Source organism: Suillus paluster (assembly GCF_016628075.1).
Source record: "Suillus paluster strain FC165 chromosome Unknown EDB91scaffold_112, whole genome shotgun sequence".
NCBI lineage: Eukaryota > Fungi > Basidiomycota > Agaricomycetes > Boletales > Suillaceae > Suillus > Suillus paluster.
The window spans coordinates 110571-125891 of NW_024537672.1; the positions used below are offsets into that span (position 1 = coordinate 110571).

The 15321-nt window shown below is 49.7% G+C and overlaps 6 protein-coding genes across 6 annotated transcripts; 3 read left to right on the forward strand and 3 right to left on the reverse strand.

Moving 5' to 3' along the window:
* Positions 1 to 6205: 6205 nt before the first annotated feature.
* Positions 6206 to 6460, forward strand: EDB91DRAFT_1039512 (uncharacterized protein; the record flags this gene model as incomplete). Its single annotated transcript, XM_041312862.1, is given in 2 exon segments — positions 6206 to 6346; positions 6365 to 6460. Coding segments are annotated over 2 exon segments (237 nt in total), but the record flags the coding sequence as incomplete, so codon positions are not given.
* A 1093-nt stretch (positions 6461 to 7553) lies between these two features.
* EDB91DRAFT_1086997 (uncharacterized protein) lies at positions 7554 to 10478 on the forward strand (the record flags this gene model as incomplete). Its single annotated transcript, XM_041316156.1, has 10 exons — positions 7554 to 7651; positions 7699 to 7942; positions 7991 to 8415; positions 8537 to 8968; positions 9073 to 9163; positions 9215 to 9593; positions 9647 to 9802; positions 9883 to 9957; positions 10021 to 10077; positions 10135 to 10478. 10 exons carry the CDS (start codon positions 7554 to 7556, stop codon positions 10476 to 10478), a joined length of 2301 nt encoding a protein of 766 aa, XP_041171095.1.
* A 212-nt stretch (positions 10479 to 10690) lies between these two features.
* Positions 10691 to 10957, forward strand: EDB91DRAFT_1167406 (uncharacterized protein; the record flags this gene model as incomplete). The annotated part of the gene is made up of 1 exon (XM_041320052.1): positions 10691 to 10957. The coding sequence occupies exon 1, from the start codon at positions 10734 to 10736 to the stop codon at positions 10953 to 10955; it is 222 nt and encodes a 73-aa protein (XP_041171096.1). The 5' UTR covers positions 10691 to 10733.
* Positions 10958 to 12578: 1621 nt separating this feature from the next.
* Positions 12579 to 13326, reverse strand: EDB91DRAFT_82779 (uncharacterized protein). The gene is made up of 2 exons (XM_041328530.1): positions 12628 to 13326; positions 12579 to 12580 (listed from the first exon to the last, which is right to left on the reverse strand). Exon 1 carries the CDS (start codon positions 13207 to 13209, stop codon positions 12646 to 12648), a length of 564 nt encoding a protein of 187 aa, XP_041171097.1. The 5' UTR covers positions 13210 to 13326; the 3' UTR covers positions 12579 to 12580; positions 12628 to 12645.
* EDB91DRAFT_1229351 (uncharacterized protein) lies at positions 13300 to 14249 on the reverse strand. Its single transcript, XM_041321040.1, has 2 exons — positions 13940 to 14249; positions 13300 to 13886 (listed from the first exon to the last, which is right to left on the reverse strand). The coding sequence occupies exons 1-2, from the start codon at positions 14217 to 14219 to the stop codon at positions 13444 to 13446; spliced, it is 723 nt and encodes a 240-aa protein (XP_041171098.1). The 5' UTR covers positions 14220 to 14249; the 3' UTR covers positions 13300 to 13443.
* On the reverse strand, positions 14154 to 15321 carry EDB91DRAFT_82798 (uncharacterized protein). The gene is made up of 2 exons (XM_041328531.1): positions 15260 to 15321; positions 14154 to 15200 (listed from the first exon to the last, which is right to left on the reverse strand). The coding sequence occupies exon 2, from the start codon at positions 15122 to 15124 to the stop codon at positions 14387 to 14389; it is 738 nt and encodes a 245-aa protein (XP_041171099.1). The 5' UTR covers positions 15125 to 15200; positions 15260 to 15321; the 3' UTR covers positions 14154 to 14386.

Here is a 15321-nt window from a genome sequence, read left to right on the forward strand (position 1 = left end):
TTCAACCAGCTCCACATGTAGTCGTCCTGACCCCAATCTTGCCCAGCCTGGGTCTGCAGCCAGTCTTGCCCGGCCTGGGTCTGCAGCCAGTCTGTCCCACTCTCCATCAGCCAAAACTTCCCAGAGTTGCGCTCGCTCTGCAGCCATCCTCGCCCGTTCTGGGTCTGCAGCCAGCTTCGCCCGCCCTCGCTCTGCAGCCAGCTGTCCTGACACTTGATGGAGCTGTAACCGGACACCCAGTCTTGCGCAACCTCGGTCTGCAGCCAGCCTAGCCCAGCCTGGGTCTGCAGCCAGTCTTGCCCGCCCTCGGTCGCCAGCCAGTCATTGTACTCAAGCGACAGCCATTCTTGCCCATCCTCTGTCTGCAGCCAGGATTGCCCGCCCGGGGTCTGCAGCCAGCTGTGCCTGCCCTTGTCCCGCAGCCAAGCGATTGCTCCCACAGAGGAACGACCAACCTCATCATTCTCCTTGACCCCCAACCAGTCCCTCCCTCCTTGGGTCTCTAACCAGTTCCTCCCTTCTTGGGTCTCCAGCCAGGCACGCCCGCCCTCGGTCTCCAGCCACTTTCGCATGTCATTGGTCCGCCGCCACTCTACCCCGCTTCGGGTCCCCAGCCAGTCTTGGCCGCTCGAACCCAGCAGCCAGCTTTTCCCGTCCTTGGTCTCCAGCCAGTGTTCTCCGTGCTTGGTCCGCAGCCAGTGTTCTCCGCGCTGGGTCCGCAGCCAGTGTTCTCCGCGCTGGGTCCGAAGCCAGTGTGCTCCATGCCAGGTCCGCAGCCAGTCTTCTGTGTGCTGGGTCTGCAGCCAGTCTTTCTGGGGCCAGGTCTGCAGCCAGTCTTCTTCGCTCTGGGTCTGCAGCCAATGTTCTCCGCCCTGAGTCTGTAGCCATTTATCTGCGCGCCAGGTCTGCAGCCAGTCTTTCCCGCCCTGGGTCTGCAGCCAGTGTGCTCCGCCCTGGGTCTGCAGCCAGTGTTCTCCGACCTGAGTCTCTAGCCATTCATTTCCGAAATAGTCCTCCAGCCATTCTCCCCCGCCGTAGGTCTGCAGCCAGTGTGCTCCACCCTGGGTCTGCAGCCAGTGTTTTCCGCCCTGGGTCTGCAGCCAGAATTCTCCGCACCAGTTCTTCAGCCAGTCTTTCCCATCCTGGGTCTGCAACCAGTCTTCTCCGCCCTGGGTCTGCAGCCACCGTTCTCCGCCTTGGGTCTGCAGCCACCAGTCTCCGCCCTGGATCCGCAGCCAGGGTTTTTCGCACGACCCCTTCAGCCAGTCTTTTCCACCCTGAGTTTGCAGCCAGTGATCTCCGCGCTGGGTCTGCAGCCAGTGTTCTCCGTGCCGGCTCTTCAGCCAGTCTTTCCCGCGCTAGGTCTGCAGCCAGTCTTCCCCGCTCTGGGTCTGCAGCCAGTCAGGCTCCGTCTGTATCCGCAGCCAGTGTCGCCCGACCTCGGTTTGCAGCCAGTCTTTCCCGCTCCGGGTCTCTAGCCAGTCTTGCCCACTCTGGGTCTCCAGCAAGTCTTGTCCGCTCTGGGTCTCCAGCCACTTGGTGCTGCCCAGCCAGCTTTGCCCACCCTCGGTCTGCAACCAGCTTTCCCCGCGCCAGAACCCCAGCCACTTTTTCCCATTGTCATTCAGCCAGCTTTGCCCAGGATTGGTCTGCAGCCAGTCTTGCCCGCTCCGGGTCTGCAGCCAGTTGCTCCCGCCGTCGGTCTTCATCAACCACCACCCGTATTTTAGCCAGTGTCGCCCACCCTGGGCCTCCAGCCAGCCTTGCCCACCCTGGGTCTGCAACCATTCCTCCCCTTCGTGGGTCTTCAACCACTCCCTCCCTACGTGGTTCTGCAGCCAGGCACGGCCGTACAGGGTCTCTAGCCAACATTGTGACGCCGAACCGCGATCTCCCCGAAGCCATAGGAGAGTTGTAAAAACTTGAAGTGGCTCTAGTGGCTGGACGGTGAAGGCTAATGACTTTGTTAAATTCCGGGGGTGATCAGATCGCATAATTTTGCTGAGTCTCTTCAATTCTGAAAGCACATCCAGGAGGGCCGTGCGTTCCGGGATGTCGTGCATCATCAACTGAAAACAAGAGAGCGAGAGCAGCGAGTGGGGCGTGATACGTTGTACGTCAGGGAGGCTGCAGTTTGAGGGGTCGGAGACGTAGTCGCGGACAGAGGAATGATAGATATTCACGGGGAGACTGCTGTCAGTAGGAATATCCATGATGGACCGTAGCTGCATCAACGTTGTCTCGACATCTATGCCCTGACCAGGGCCAAGAAGTTTCGACATTTGTGAGACAGGAAGTGGGTCTACAAGGGCGACAACAATGGACAAGTGCAAGTATGCACGATTGGGGTTGGAGCATGTAGAGAGGATGCTGTCGTATAACTTGTAGACCTCCGTTGCTGGTAGCAGTGCGCTCGTCAGCCGAAGTATGATCTGAAGCCGGCCGCGGGGATCGTTGTATCCATCATCGATAAACTTCATTATCGTTGACGCCACGATGAAACGTCTGCCTGCTCGGCTTGCTAGTTGCACTAGTTGATCCCTCGATGGCTGCGGGAAATCTGGATGGCGACCTCGCAGCTTTCCGAAGGAATGTTCCAGGAAAATACAGATGTCATTATCAACGTCAGCACTGTCTAAGGAGATGATGCCGCCGTCCCCAGAGGTTTTCACAGGTATCTCGCACACCAGCGGGTGCACCTCTTCTTCCTGCATGGCTTCTTGGATATGCGATTCAGAGCGACTAGTGAGGAGAATGTGGAGCATGGGCAGATCAGGATCGCGAAGAGCTTCGCCAATTAGTGAGATGAGTTCAGCAAGTTCCGCTGCGGAGGTACATTCATCAAGGGCGTCAACGACAAACGACAAAGGCGGACACCCGAGCAGTCTGTCATGAAGCTTCCGGAGAGGTCGTAGAAACAACGCCTCCATCTGGTTGCGAAGAGAACTGTTGGGGTCTAGAAGGGCAGGATTTTCACGGATAGCATCGTTTAGGTATTTCCGGATGACGGTGAAATTGCTGGCAAGCTGATAAGCAAGCGTCGCAAAGAAATGCCTAGTCGTGCGGCGGTTCGTGTTGATGCGCGAGAAAAAGAATGTTCCTGCCAAACGTTTTTCCACATTCGTCTGCTCCGTCGCTTTCAGACCTCTCATCCTTTCAGCTACAGTGAACGCAACAGCGGACTTTCCAACGCCCGCCGTACCATGCAGCCAAATGAGTTGACTCTTCTCTCGTTTGTCTGATAATTCGTAGATGTAGTTGAGGAGGTCCACCCGGGTCCCTTTCAAACATTTCGGATGGGGATGGCGTTCGGGGGAGTCGTATACAGCGCCTTGTACAGCGCCCCGGGACAGCTCCGCCCATCCTTGATCGACTGATGATGTATAAGATCAGGACGAGAAAGGGGTAAGACTCATGAAGATACTGACGGTGACTCATTAATCAAGGTTGATAATAAAACGTGATGAAGTCTAAGCTGTAACTTGGATCTGTCGCCAAGAGTCGGCAGAAGGCTTAAGGATGACAAGTAGATGACCGCGACAGCCAAACGATCAAACTGTAGAGTGATGAAGATTGCAAGGCACAAGAACTGAATGGATGGATGTTTCAATGAAGTTTCAATGGTGGTTTTAGTGTTATGGGGAGCTCGTTAAATGGTGTGGAATGCAGTTAGGACGAAGGGGCGCTCGTCTGGTTGCAGGACATGAGGCTGCTGTGTGGGCCTTGAGGCATGTACGTTAATGATATAAATCGAGACACGTGAATCGTATAACGTGCTTATTGCAGGCTGAACAAAACAAAGTTGCCATGTAGCAGATAAAGCTGATATGGCTGAAGCTGAATGAAGCTGAAACGAACTTGAATGTCGGCCATGCCCTTCCCTTCATGTCATTGTTAACGGTCATGACAAAAAGCGCAAGGTCAAACTTCTATGTCGCTGTTATTACTAATTATTTCATATTTTGGTGGATTTAGCGATGGACGCGTGCAGAGAGGGGTGCAAAGAAGGTGAGTTTCGATACTGCATTAAGTGCGTTCAACGTTGTGAGCTTAGTACGTCACGGTGTACTTACATCCAATCTTTACATGAAGGTAGTGATGTTCTGGCCCGGCTTGGGCTTGGCATAGAGGGGGCTTAGGCTCACCAGAATTCAAGCCTAGGCCGTGAGCCCAAGCTGGCCCAAAGCCAGGGCTTGGGCCCAACCAGGCCGCGGCTTAGAGTGGCTAACAGACAGTATGCTGAACACTATGATACTGCTATGTCATAGAATGTCCAACAAGCAACTAGTATGACCCAGGCTCCCGGAAGACAATGTAACGGGCGCTCAACGAAGCGAGGAAGACGAGCGACGAGAAAACAAGAGAGAGGGTCACGTACTGGCGTTGATTCGACAAGAAAATAATACAAAGCCCCGAGCACATACAAGTATCTGCTATAGTGATAGTATAAGGTGAAATCGTTATCAGTGAGAGTGTCAATGAGATAACGAGTCTGCAATCATCCGAACGAGCTGGTCCGTGCGTGACGGAGTACATCAGCGCAATGTTTGGTATAGTAGAATGACCGTGAGCTAAATTCGCGCTCATCATCTCCAGAATCATCTTCCTCATAGGCGTCTTCGGGATGCACCCTTTTGCCACCAGTCACTGCAGGTGGCGCAGATGGTACTGGTATGGGGGAAGTGCGTGCAGATTCAGTGGTTTCGGAGGAGGTACTTGGGGATGAGATGAGGGTGACGTGTTCAGCGGCCCGCTTGGCAGCCTGTGCAGCATGAAACTCGTTGATGGCCTGAGTGTGGGATGGGAGTGCTGCCTTCTTAAGGCCTCAAATTACCGAAAAAGCCGAGTGTGATTGAGATCTGGTTTTCCGACAGCAGGGTAAGTAATGGCGAGCTGGTGAAGCACAAAGATATATCATGATTTACCTTGGCCATTTCGAGGCAACATATGAGATAGGGCCTCAAAGGAGTATAAACTTCTGAAAATGTCAGATGCAAGCTACATTCGACAGCAGGGTGAGTAATGTCAAGCAACCGAAGCACAAGTGCCAGTGGTGGAAGTCAGAAGCGCGAAGAGACAAAAATAGAGTACACTCCGAGACTTCCATGGCAGTGCCAAGCCCAGGCCGGCTTTTTGCGAAGATGAATGTATGACAGCAGAACACCTTTACCTGAGAGCAGTGCAGCATTCATCCGGGCATTCAGACTCGTGCTCTCAAACTTGTCCTCACGTACAACGAGAAGGAGTTCACTGTCCTATGCGGGATCAAAAATCTGAAGGCGGTGCTGAATCATCATACATGAAGATATTGGATATATACTACATCGTCAGAAGTGAGTGCTTATCTTGTCTGTCGTGTGTAATCACCGATGTAAAAAACTGCTCCCCCTCTAGCCCTTAGACTCTCTGTTGACTTGGTACACGTATGGACCATGGCTTGCTTGCATACCGAGAACATGCACGTAAAGCTGCAACCGAAACTGCATTGAGCTCCTTGCATGCGCTCCAAGAGAACGTGTCAATGCCTCACAGATTCTTGACCAACTCTTCGCCAGCCCAACAGGTGTATTACTGATCTTCTCATGGTTCTTCCGTTTCCCAAGTCTCCGAGGTTTCGCATATTATACCTCTCGACGGTTAATTTATATCACACCCTGCCCAACCCAGCCCTCGCCATTCTTCGCTTGACGGGAAGTAGGAACGCAGAACAAAAAAACCAACGCCTTGCATTATCAACTAACCCAATGGCTATATATTGTATGTAGAGACTCCAGGGCTGTCATATGTACGGAACCTCAGGCCTCAATCCCAACTATGTGTTGCGTACATTATTCTTGCATCAGCATAATTTTGCTATCGATTATCACATTCTAATATTTGACCTTGTGGAGGAAACGACAGTTCCTGATGTTCTTATCCCAGTGCGCAGTCTGGAAAACGCTCTCATATTGTTCAAACTCACATTTGAAGGGAAGTTGGAGCAATAGTTAACGATCAGGCTAGAGGAATCACAACCATCACGTCGGAAGTAAGATTCACGATTTCGAAGTGATGAATGTAGGACAGCATCGTTCAAAGAACGACTATGTGCCCACCGAGTGAACGAGAATAAATGTATGTACTGCTGTGAGTTTTTGACACCGTCCGTTTGATGTTCGTCAACTATATGTGTATCAGTTGGGAATCCGTGCGAAAAAGCCTTACCTATAAAGAACGCAAACCGGAGTCAGGATTCCGGTACCTTGTTGGCTTCCTTCGGTACCAAAGTATTCGAGTCCAGCAGCGTCGTGTTTGGCGGTCCCTGCACAAAGTTGACAGGCTGGGACAAAGGCTGAGAGAACAACGTGTTACCAGAAGATGAAAGTACCAAGTTGCTCGACCAAATGCACTATGGCATATGGATGGTCATCACAAGGTCATTCAGTGGGGCTTTGTCATTCACGGATTCATTGACGGGTATTGTTTGCACCGTAAATCCATCAATTTATGAAAGCGACAAAATAAGTGTAATAACCTTACTTTCAACAGATAACAGCACTAAGGGCCAGCACAAATAATTGCGCATCAACGGTGTTGGAGTTGTTCATGCACGCAAGGAATGAGTATGGCATGCCATCTCGTGTTCGTGTTATGATCAACGTTCACTGATTGGCAAAGGTATCCCACAACCACTAGGACTCGTCAAAGGATAAGAGAATAGATGATATTGAGAGTGAACGTCTCTGTCTACACAAGGTAGGAACGAAGAGGTTAAGTCTAAGGAGTACTACTGACTACGACCTAAACTATATACTATTCTCTAGGTGGAGATATCTGAGTATGAAAGGTAGTGATATATCTATATAAGATCATAACATTGCGCCTAGGGTATAGGGCGTCTTATCAACCAATCAACTACAAGAAAGGGAAAAGGGTCCATAGGGGTATCGGTGATTAAGCAGGGTTCTCAGGGTTCTGCTTCTATTCAGGGTAAGCAGAGATGAAGAAGGGTGAGGGAGTTCTGTGACAAGAAGTCTCGAGTGGTGATTAAGGATCTCGATAAGAGATAGGATCTGGAGATGTATCGGGTACGATCGGATCTAGGGGTTCTCCAGGGTCTTCGGTAATGAGCATGCTTCTCTATGAGTGGCGCTTCTGTGATAGGGTTCAGGGTTCCAGCTGTGACTGTGCAACAGGTTCTTATGTAAGGGGTTCGGTGAATGACAGAGGTAACTCTTAACATGTCATGTGTGGGAAGTGAAAGGTCTGCGGTGTGAAGGGATGATGACTCTTCGAGAGATAGCTTTATAAGGACTCTCGGTTGTGGTTCGATCATAGAGGCGTGCAGATGCATATGATGTAGCCTGGTTGCCTAATCGTAGGACTTCTAAGGATGTGATGACTTCGGATGTCTAGGGTTACAGATGACGTCGATGTAGTATAGATGTGATGTAAAGATAGTGATCGTTAATCGGTTATCCATCTTATCTTATCAGGGATCTTATCTAATCTAATCTTATCGGATAGGTGACTTAGAGTTTGATAATTGAAATTTAGATGTAGTCTGAACATTCATGACAGTTCGTGGGGATCGCGGAGGGGAGAACCTTCAAGTTGCTACGCACATGGTTGTGACAAATGGCCACAATCGCGGCTCGTTCTTATGGGGATCGTAAGTGGAGCCCCCTGGAAATTTACTTGACTAACGATGCCTGATAGATCAACACGGAATTCTCGTATTGAACGATTGTGGGTTGAAGTCAGCACACAATTTGCACGCCGATGGCGGGCATTCTTTACCAGGCTTGAACGACTTCACAAACTTGATGTTGACAGGCCTGGGCATCTTTGGCTCCTTAGCGCGCTCTTCTTGAATGCACTCAACAATGATTGCCGACAGTTTCAACAAGAATGGAACTCCCATCCTATTCATGGTTCTGATACCAAGGATCAAAGCCCTCAGGTCAGTGAATACTCGGTGCCGCAGAATTATTGTCTCACAACCATGAAGGATATGCGCCTTCTAGGACAGGCGTCATTAGGCATCTATGAAGATGAGTTTGAGGGGATACATCCTGCAATCCTGCAGCGCTATTATGGTATTCATGGCAGAGAGTTGGTCCACGGTCGCAATCAGACAGGTGCTGGCCACCCAAATGACGAGTCGGATGAATCAGATGAAGATAGTATTATTGGCCGCATCGAGCGGGATCAAGCAAACGATGTCCAACATGACGCTGTTGAGGTCGCAGATGGTAATACTCCTTTTCAGAATGAAGAAGATGAAAATTCATTCTTTGAAATACTTGAGGAGGTCGTCATGGATGGTATTGTACCGGAGGGATACAATTTACAGGAGGGTGAAGATGAGTATGATGAAAACACAACTGAACATCTACGAGTCGGACGACGGAGGGAGAATTATGTTGAAGTATCGTTAGCAGACCCTATCTGGAGGACTCGCTCAACATTATGGGCTCAAGCGGCTAGCATTCTAGGTCATTTTGAAGCAGATGTATTTTTCTAATTCAATAGTACTTCACAAAATTCGAAATAGAATTAGGAACCTACCACATACAAATTCTGCACCTCGCCGGCTTGTTTGTGTCCCAGTCCTCTCTTCCATCTCACTCGGAATGTCGAAGCAAGTTTATTGCAAGGGCAACCCTAACGAATCAGTAGCTTGCGATTGCGAAGAGTACTCCGCACCTACGAATCTTCCAGTTGGCCAAAAAGAGCTTTGTGCAGAATGTTTGCACAGCAAGAGCAAACATCCTCGACCCCAACGGCCTGCATCAGTGGCCGAGCTGTCAGTACCTCCCATACTAGATCAGACTTGGAGTACTCCACCAAGGCCCGTCACAACCGCAAAAGAACAAGTTGGAGTGACAGCTATATACAAGCAATCACTCGCTCGGAAAGCCGGACAAGACCTGGAACTCAAATTCAATGTGTTGTCCAACAGTCAGAAGACGGCTACCTGCAAGAGGTGAGGTGATCGCAGGATTCCGCCCACCTGTAAAACGGAAATTCACAGTGAGTAAATTTGCCTGACTTTTGTGCCTCCGAAATAATCAATGTTACCTAGGGCAGGGCAATATCCTTAAGACAGGCCAGTTCTTCGAAGCAAGGACAAATCCGGATCAAAGTCGGTGCCGTTGCTGTCTTGATCAATTACCTTGATGTATGTTAGCCTAAGCACACAATAACTATGAACTTACCCAGTGACCGACAGGACAAAGGAGAGTTGATGATCACGATCCCGCCTGTCAGGACAGAGATGTCAAAGTTTAAACGACGGGGATGTGCTCACTTTGACGGAGATCAGTCTGAGAACGACAGTGTGGATTTCAGCTTTTGCCCAGACTGGACATTTGATGAGGTTGATGCTTACATTCGAAGACTTTTTCCAAAGGTCTTTGGATACCTCGACTCTGTAAAGGCAGGTGATGTAAAGGGGAAGGCCATAGATAATGGAGCATCTGAATGGGTGTTGATTTCGAAAGAGAACCGCAGGCTGAGTGTCGCACCTGACCCATTTCTGAACGGCAAACATCTTGAACGGTACAAAGGCAGAAATAATGCCCCTCTTCAACAGACAAATGTTTTTATTGGTGAGCTGTTAATAAATTCATCAGGGATGTTCTAATCAATGTATGTGCAATAGGTATCCGGACATACGTACCTGAGCATATTTATGCACACTGGGATCCGGACATGGTCGTTATTGATATAGATGATGACAACAGCGACGATAGTGACAGCAAATATCAATTTAAACTTGAAGATAGTTTGGATGACATATACAATGTTCCCAAGATCAGTTGGTGGATTTAAAGCTCTCACGTGCACACTCTCAGTGACTGTGTTTAAAATTCGTTTAACTGTTACTACTTACTCCAGCTCGTCCAAAACGCTTGATGCAGTCCAACGAACGTGATACACATCAAGAACCAGCTTTAAAGAGATCGCGTGGAAGTAAGTACTACTGTTCAGACTGTATGCTGAAACAACACTACTAACAAAACATATTTAAATCAGCTCGTGGTCAACCCATCGCATCGAAAATGGAGAACCAGGTGGCGAAATCTGTTAAATGTAAGTGTTAAGTGCTTTCATTGTCTACTTGACCATCTAACACCTGTAATTTTACAGTGTTCGGTCCCGACTCTGATGCAGATGATGGCCTCGACACACTGCCAGCTAGTCTGAAAGGAATGTCAATCTCACCTCTGAGACGTGCTCCACGCCAGAATTTGATGATGCCATCAATCAAAGATGAAGAACCCTACATCGACCTCCAAGACTCAGAAGTCTTTACAAACATTCAGAATCATGTGTCCGCAATGCCGATACTTAATCGACCACTCTTCCAGCCTCTCGTTTCAGTTGAGCCCACATTGAAAGATATATTGCGCGGCCACCCAGATGTCAATGATCCAGTTGTCGCGTCCATTGCACAACCCTTGGACAACCGACTACTTCATTGGTTCTATTAAACTTTGGCTTTAATTTTGTTCCATAGAACTCGAACATCTTATCACAATCCCATTGCAGCCACAGTACTACTTCTACGGTTCCCTTTAATTTTTCTCGCACCTTTAAATCCTTCTTTCTTAATCCTAATTTCGTGCTTTGATTCACCTCGCTCCTTTGAATCCTCCGTTCTTAACCCTACTGGGCCTAGTCAATTTCATGATTTAATTCCTATTCCATCGAATTCTCCGTTAAATGTTAGTTGGTTCATTCGAACAATGAAAATCATTTACTCCGAGACCTACTCACTCCTCATCGACACTTACATCAAGGATCCACCCAGCGCGAACATCTTTTTGACACCAATACTGGCAGCTTTCCGTCTTCTTTTCTCGCTCTCGTCCACCAGCCGAGGATTTGCTGCCAATGCTGGCGGCTTCGGTGCGTTTTTTTTTGCCCTTGGACTCTACTTGATTGGCGCTTATAGAACCCTTCATTAGCAGCCTCTGCAATATAAATTGATCATCACTCCGAGACCTACTCACTTCTCATCACTCCGTCTCGTCCACCGGCCAGGCCTTAAAAAGATTCGAGGCTTTGCTGCCAATGCTGGCGACTCTCAGTGCAGTTTCACTCCGAGACCTACTCACTTCTCATCGCTCCATCTCGTCTACCAGCCGGGCCTTAAAAAGATTCGTTTATAGAACCCTTCATCAGCAGCCTTGTCTGCAATATAAATTGATTATCGAATCATGTCAGATCTAATAGTGCAGTACTAATTTTTCTACGGTACAAGAGTGTGTATGCGACGGAGTGATTATGTGTGCGTCTCGTTTGTGTGTGTGTGACGTCTGTGCGTGTGTGAGTTTTGCGTGTGAAGAATAGTTGAACAGATCCAGCGCCATAACAAAGGCGGTGAATCATAGCGTATAGAGAGCGGATGTCTTTACCTACACGATGAAACTGAACACCACCTTTTCTGCTATCGCTAGACAAACTGGCTTCGACAACATTCTATTAGAAAATGTGAGCAAGTTGAATGCATTTCTTCTTCATCTCATCACACTGACGACCAAGGATCCACGCATTCTTCCAGCGGGTGTGTTGCAACATTGGGGTCTCTTCACAACCTTCGCGGATTGATCTTCATTCACGACAGAATACTGTCGTATTTTACTGATGTTTAGCTGATTTTGAGCACCTACATCCTAGGCTGATGCTACACGACAACGAGCTCTGCGAATCGAGACGCACGTCGAATACCCCGAGGATTTTCTGACGATGCATGAGATGTATGTAATTTCCGTCTATACTATAGTCCCTCTTGACAGAAACATTAGTTCTCTACATTGCGTGGTACTCCATTCCACGGGCGACGTCATCATCATGCCGCATTACTACGTCGACGGCTCCTTGGTCGCTCATCCTTGTTCTAGCGCCGTTCCTTCGATCCACACGGGACGACTGAGCGCAACGCCTAATCTCGATCCTGTCCTGTAAGCTGGACTCAAGACTTCGTCTCTGGTATCCGACATCCAGTTGCAAGTGCCACCAATCGTCGAGGTCCCGCGCACAGCAGCAAAATCTGTACGCTTTGTTCCCTTCTCGATTCTTTATCAGTGACTCATTTTCACGCGGGGGGGCTATCAGGCTAGAAAGAAGCCAGCTGCCAGCTCCTCTCAACTTCCCAATACCCATGTCATGCAGCAAGCCAGCGGAGCAATGCAGAGCACGCCATCACCATCACAACAAGCTACGACACCTGCGGACACTTCCCGCAGTCGCCGCCGTCGCGGTAGTGACTGGAACTCCGTCACATCCCAATATTACCATAGACAGGCCGGATGCTGGACTCGGCTCTTGCTCGCTGGCGAGCCCTGGCTGCGAAGAACTATACGAACGAGATACTACCTCCACTAATGGATCAGGGATATCTGTCTTTCGACTGCATGATAGAATCATAACACTATTACTATGCACTGAGGTGGATCAAATTCCGAGTATTTCGATCGACATGGAAATACTCAACGTCTGTTCGAGTAACAAAACCTATAGATTCGACTACAAATACACTTACGGAGAACGTCACAATATTACGTGTTGATACAGCCGCTGTTGACTACAACTGCAGTCAATCAGAGTCCCGACAGAGAGGGAGGCGCTAAAACTCACGCTCAAGAGACCTGGCACTCAGTCGAGAAAATCCTCCTCAGTCAGAATGCGGCCATTGAGCATCTTTCCGACGTGAGTTGGAAGATACCCCATGCCTTTTCTTCTCATTCCGAACAACTCCTTCAGTGCGGGAAGCTGGGATCGCTTGAACGAGCACGATGCTCTCGCAGAAGGGCGATTCTCCTCGCTGATGAATCCATCGCTATCAGCTATCAAGTCCTTGTCCCCCAAATCTGGCGCGTTAAGTCCCAAGAAGCTGCAAACGCGGAGATACATCTCATAATTTGAGAAATAGAGCTGGCCTGCAAAAAGGTCGAGCTGGAAAATCAGAGGATCTTGTGGTGTCAACCGTGGCGTCGAAGGAACACAGTAGAGTCGAAGGTCATTGCATGCCTGCATATTTTTTGTGGTGCGAGGAGTGTAGATGCACAGGTGGACTGCATTGCTTCTGCGGATATCAGGTAGCAGTGTGTTTGCTTCGTACGGGCTCACGACCACCAGCACTTGGCAGCGTCCAATGTCACTGATTATAACCCAATTGACGGGTCGCAGATAATCATCCTCCTTTTGAGCATAGAACATTTCCACCGTGCGAGCGAAGTCAAGGGTGACTAAAACATTTTGTGCCCACTGATCGCCCTCGTGGAACGCAGCAGTGGTGTTGTCAAGACTGGATAGCACTGGAATGAACGCAGAAGATCCCGCGGGAATTTGGCCGGTCTGGACGAATTGAAGAACGTGCGCGTGCAGCTCGTGGGCTGCAGGTTCTACCCTGGGCGGCCTTTCCACTTGACGTCTCTCTCTCCACCTCGTGCACTATCTCCCTTTCTTGTTCCTCATCCATGCTCCTTTCGGGAGCCAATTAGAACTCCGAGCTCCTCGCACTTCTTTTGAACGTCTGGATCGCAAACCTGGGATAGCTGTAAAGAACTGCGTGGTGCGTACAGATCCTCCAATGAACGCTCCTCTGGCTGCAACCAGGCTGTCTCCAGGGTGGAAATCGAAGTGGTAGGGGGCGTGCGAGAATTGAATCCACGCGGAATGCCGCGTACTGAAGTCCGATCCCTGTTGAGCCCAGTGGGATGCACGCATCTGAATATCAAGACAGGTTTCGCGCATCGCCCAATACAGGATGTCTGCCACATCGACACAGTCGGTATTGGCTTTCTGAGTCGCCGAACGAATGCTCCGATCAACTTCAGTCGGAGCGAAGAACATTACTGAGTGCCCATTTCCCAGCTTCCGCATTCGCATGCATCCTTTGTAATTGGTTAATATGGAAACTAATATCATGGATTCTAAAATCACGAGCCTTGGGTCAGGCGGTCTTTCGTGACTTTGGGGCCAAGCGTGACAGCAGCTCGGAACCCGGAAGGCAGCTTGACATCTGTTCCTCTAGTATGGGCGTCGTCTAGATATACGACGCACTGATCGAGCTGCTGGGAAAAGGGGGACGATGCAAAGGGCTCAACTGCCCCATTCCGACTAACAATGACGATTTCATCGTCGTCATTGACGAAGACTGCAGCTTGGGCGTCGCGCTTGGCTCGAAGCCATGCTTCTGCCAACTCCTGATTCTTCAATTCCAGCATCTGCGCACCTACATCCAGGAGCACGCGAACCTCGGGAGTTTGTGCGACCAGGGCATCGATGAAATGTTTCCACCTTTTGGCCGGGCGGTATGCATCTGTAGCAGTCGTTTTCTGGGCGAAGAAGAAATGCTAGGACTCGAGCGTTCGTGCTGCGTTGGTAATCGAGGTCATGCTGCACCATTGAGCTTGGTAGCAGATAGCGATTGTCGTTTGTACCAGAAAAGCCGGTTGTGAGATGTCTCTTCTCTTGAGCGAGATCCCACACCGGAGCAGGTGAGCTTGTTGGGGAATCCCTTGGCTTCCTTGGGAAAAACTACTCGAGACAGGTAGAAATCTATGACTGCCCTTGTTGGATGCGAACAGTTGCTGGAGGTCACGGAGCTGCTCCGCGGATTCTGTATTGATACCGCTAAGGTGGCGTAGACTTTCTGGGACGGACTGAAGTCCAAGCAACCAGGATTCATACTCGAGGCGGGATTATCCTGCTTCAGCAGAAGCTCGAAGCACAACATCAGCTGCTGGAGCGTGAGGCCCGCATAGTAGTATGACAAGCACGTGAGGGTGACAGCAATGTCCGGATGACCAAACTCTGCCCGCAGCGAGGGCATGTCTTTAGCACGGAATGGAACGGCTAACATCGTTCGTTTTGGGGCGAGGCCATAGTCCACTCGCCAGCGACGTTCTTTGAGGGCGTACACCAAAATACCACAGGCCAGTAGTCCACGCAAGACAAGGAGGCCGGGCCAGACGGTGGTATCTCTATAGCGCTCCTCTACTAAGCCGATACAAGTGTTGGATATCTCCTCGGTTGCGATGAACTGGCGGACAGCTTGTTTGACGGAGAGAGATGCTTGATCGAGTTGATGTTTCCAAGTGCTCCGCTGATGACATCCTGTGCGATCCATTGGACCAAATTTTCACCTGCTGTCGAGTGCAGAACTCGAATGAAGGGAAATGTTCCATGCTTGCGAATAGATACTTCTGAGTGAGAGGGAAATTCACTCATTAGGCGAGGAGCATGCTTTGCGACAAGACTCAACACTTGTTGTGTAGTCGTCCACCGTTCTGGATAACCTTGAAGCGACCTTTGGAGACCGACGGT

Coding starts and splice junctions, on each gene's coding strand:
- EDB91DRAFT_82779 (XM_041328530.1), bottom strand. CDS start 13,209: ATGTTCTATGCTCAAAAGGAGGATGATTATCTGCGACCCGTCAATTGG.
- EDB91DRAFT_1229351 (XM_041321040.1), bottom strand. CDS start 14,219: ATGCTGGAATTGAAGAATCAGGAGTTGGCAGAAGCATGGCTTCGAGCC. Junction 13,887..13,939: donor GAAAGACCGCCTGACCCAAG/GCTCGTGATTTT, acceptor CCAATTACAAAG/GATGCATGCGAATGCGGAAG.
- EDB91DRAFT_82798 (XM_041328531.1), bottom strand. CDS start 15,124: ATGGATCGCACAGGATGTCATCAGCGGAGCACTTGGAAACATCAACTC.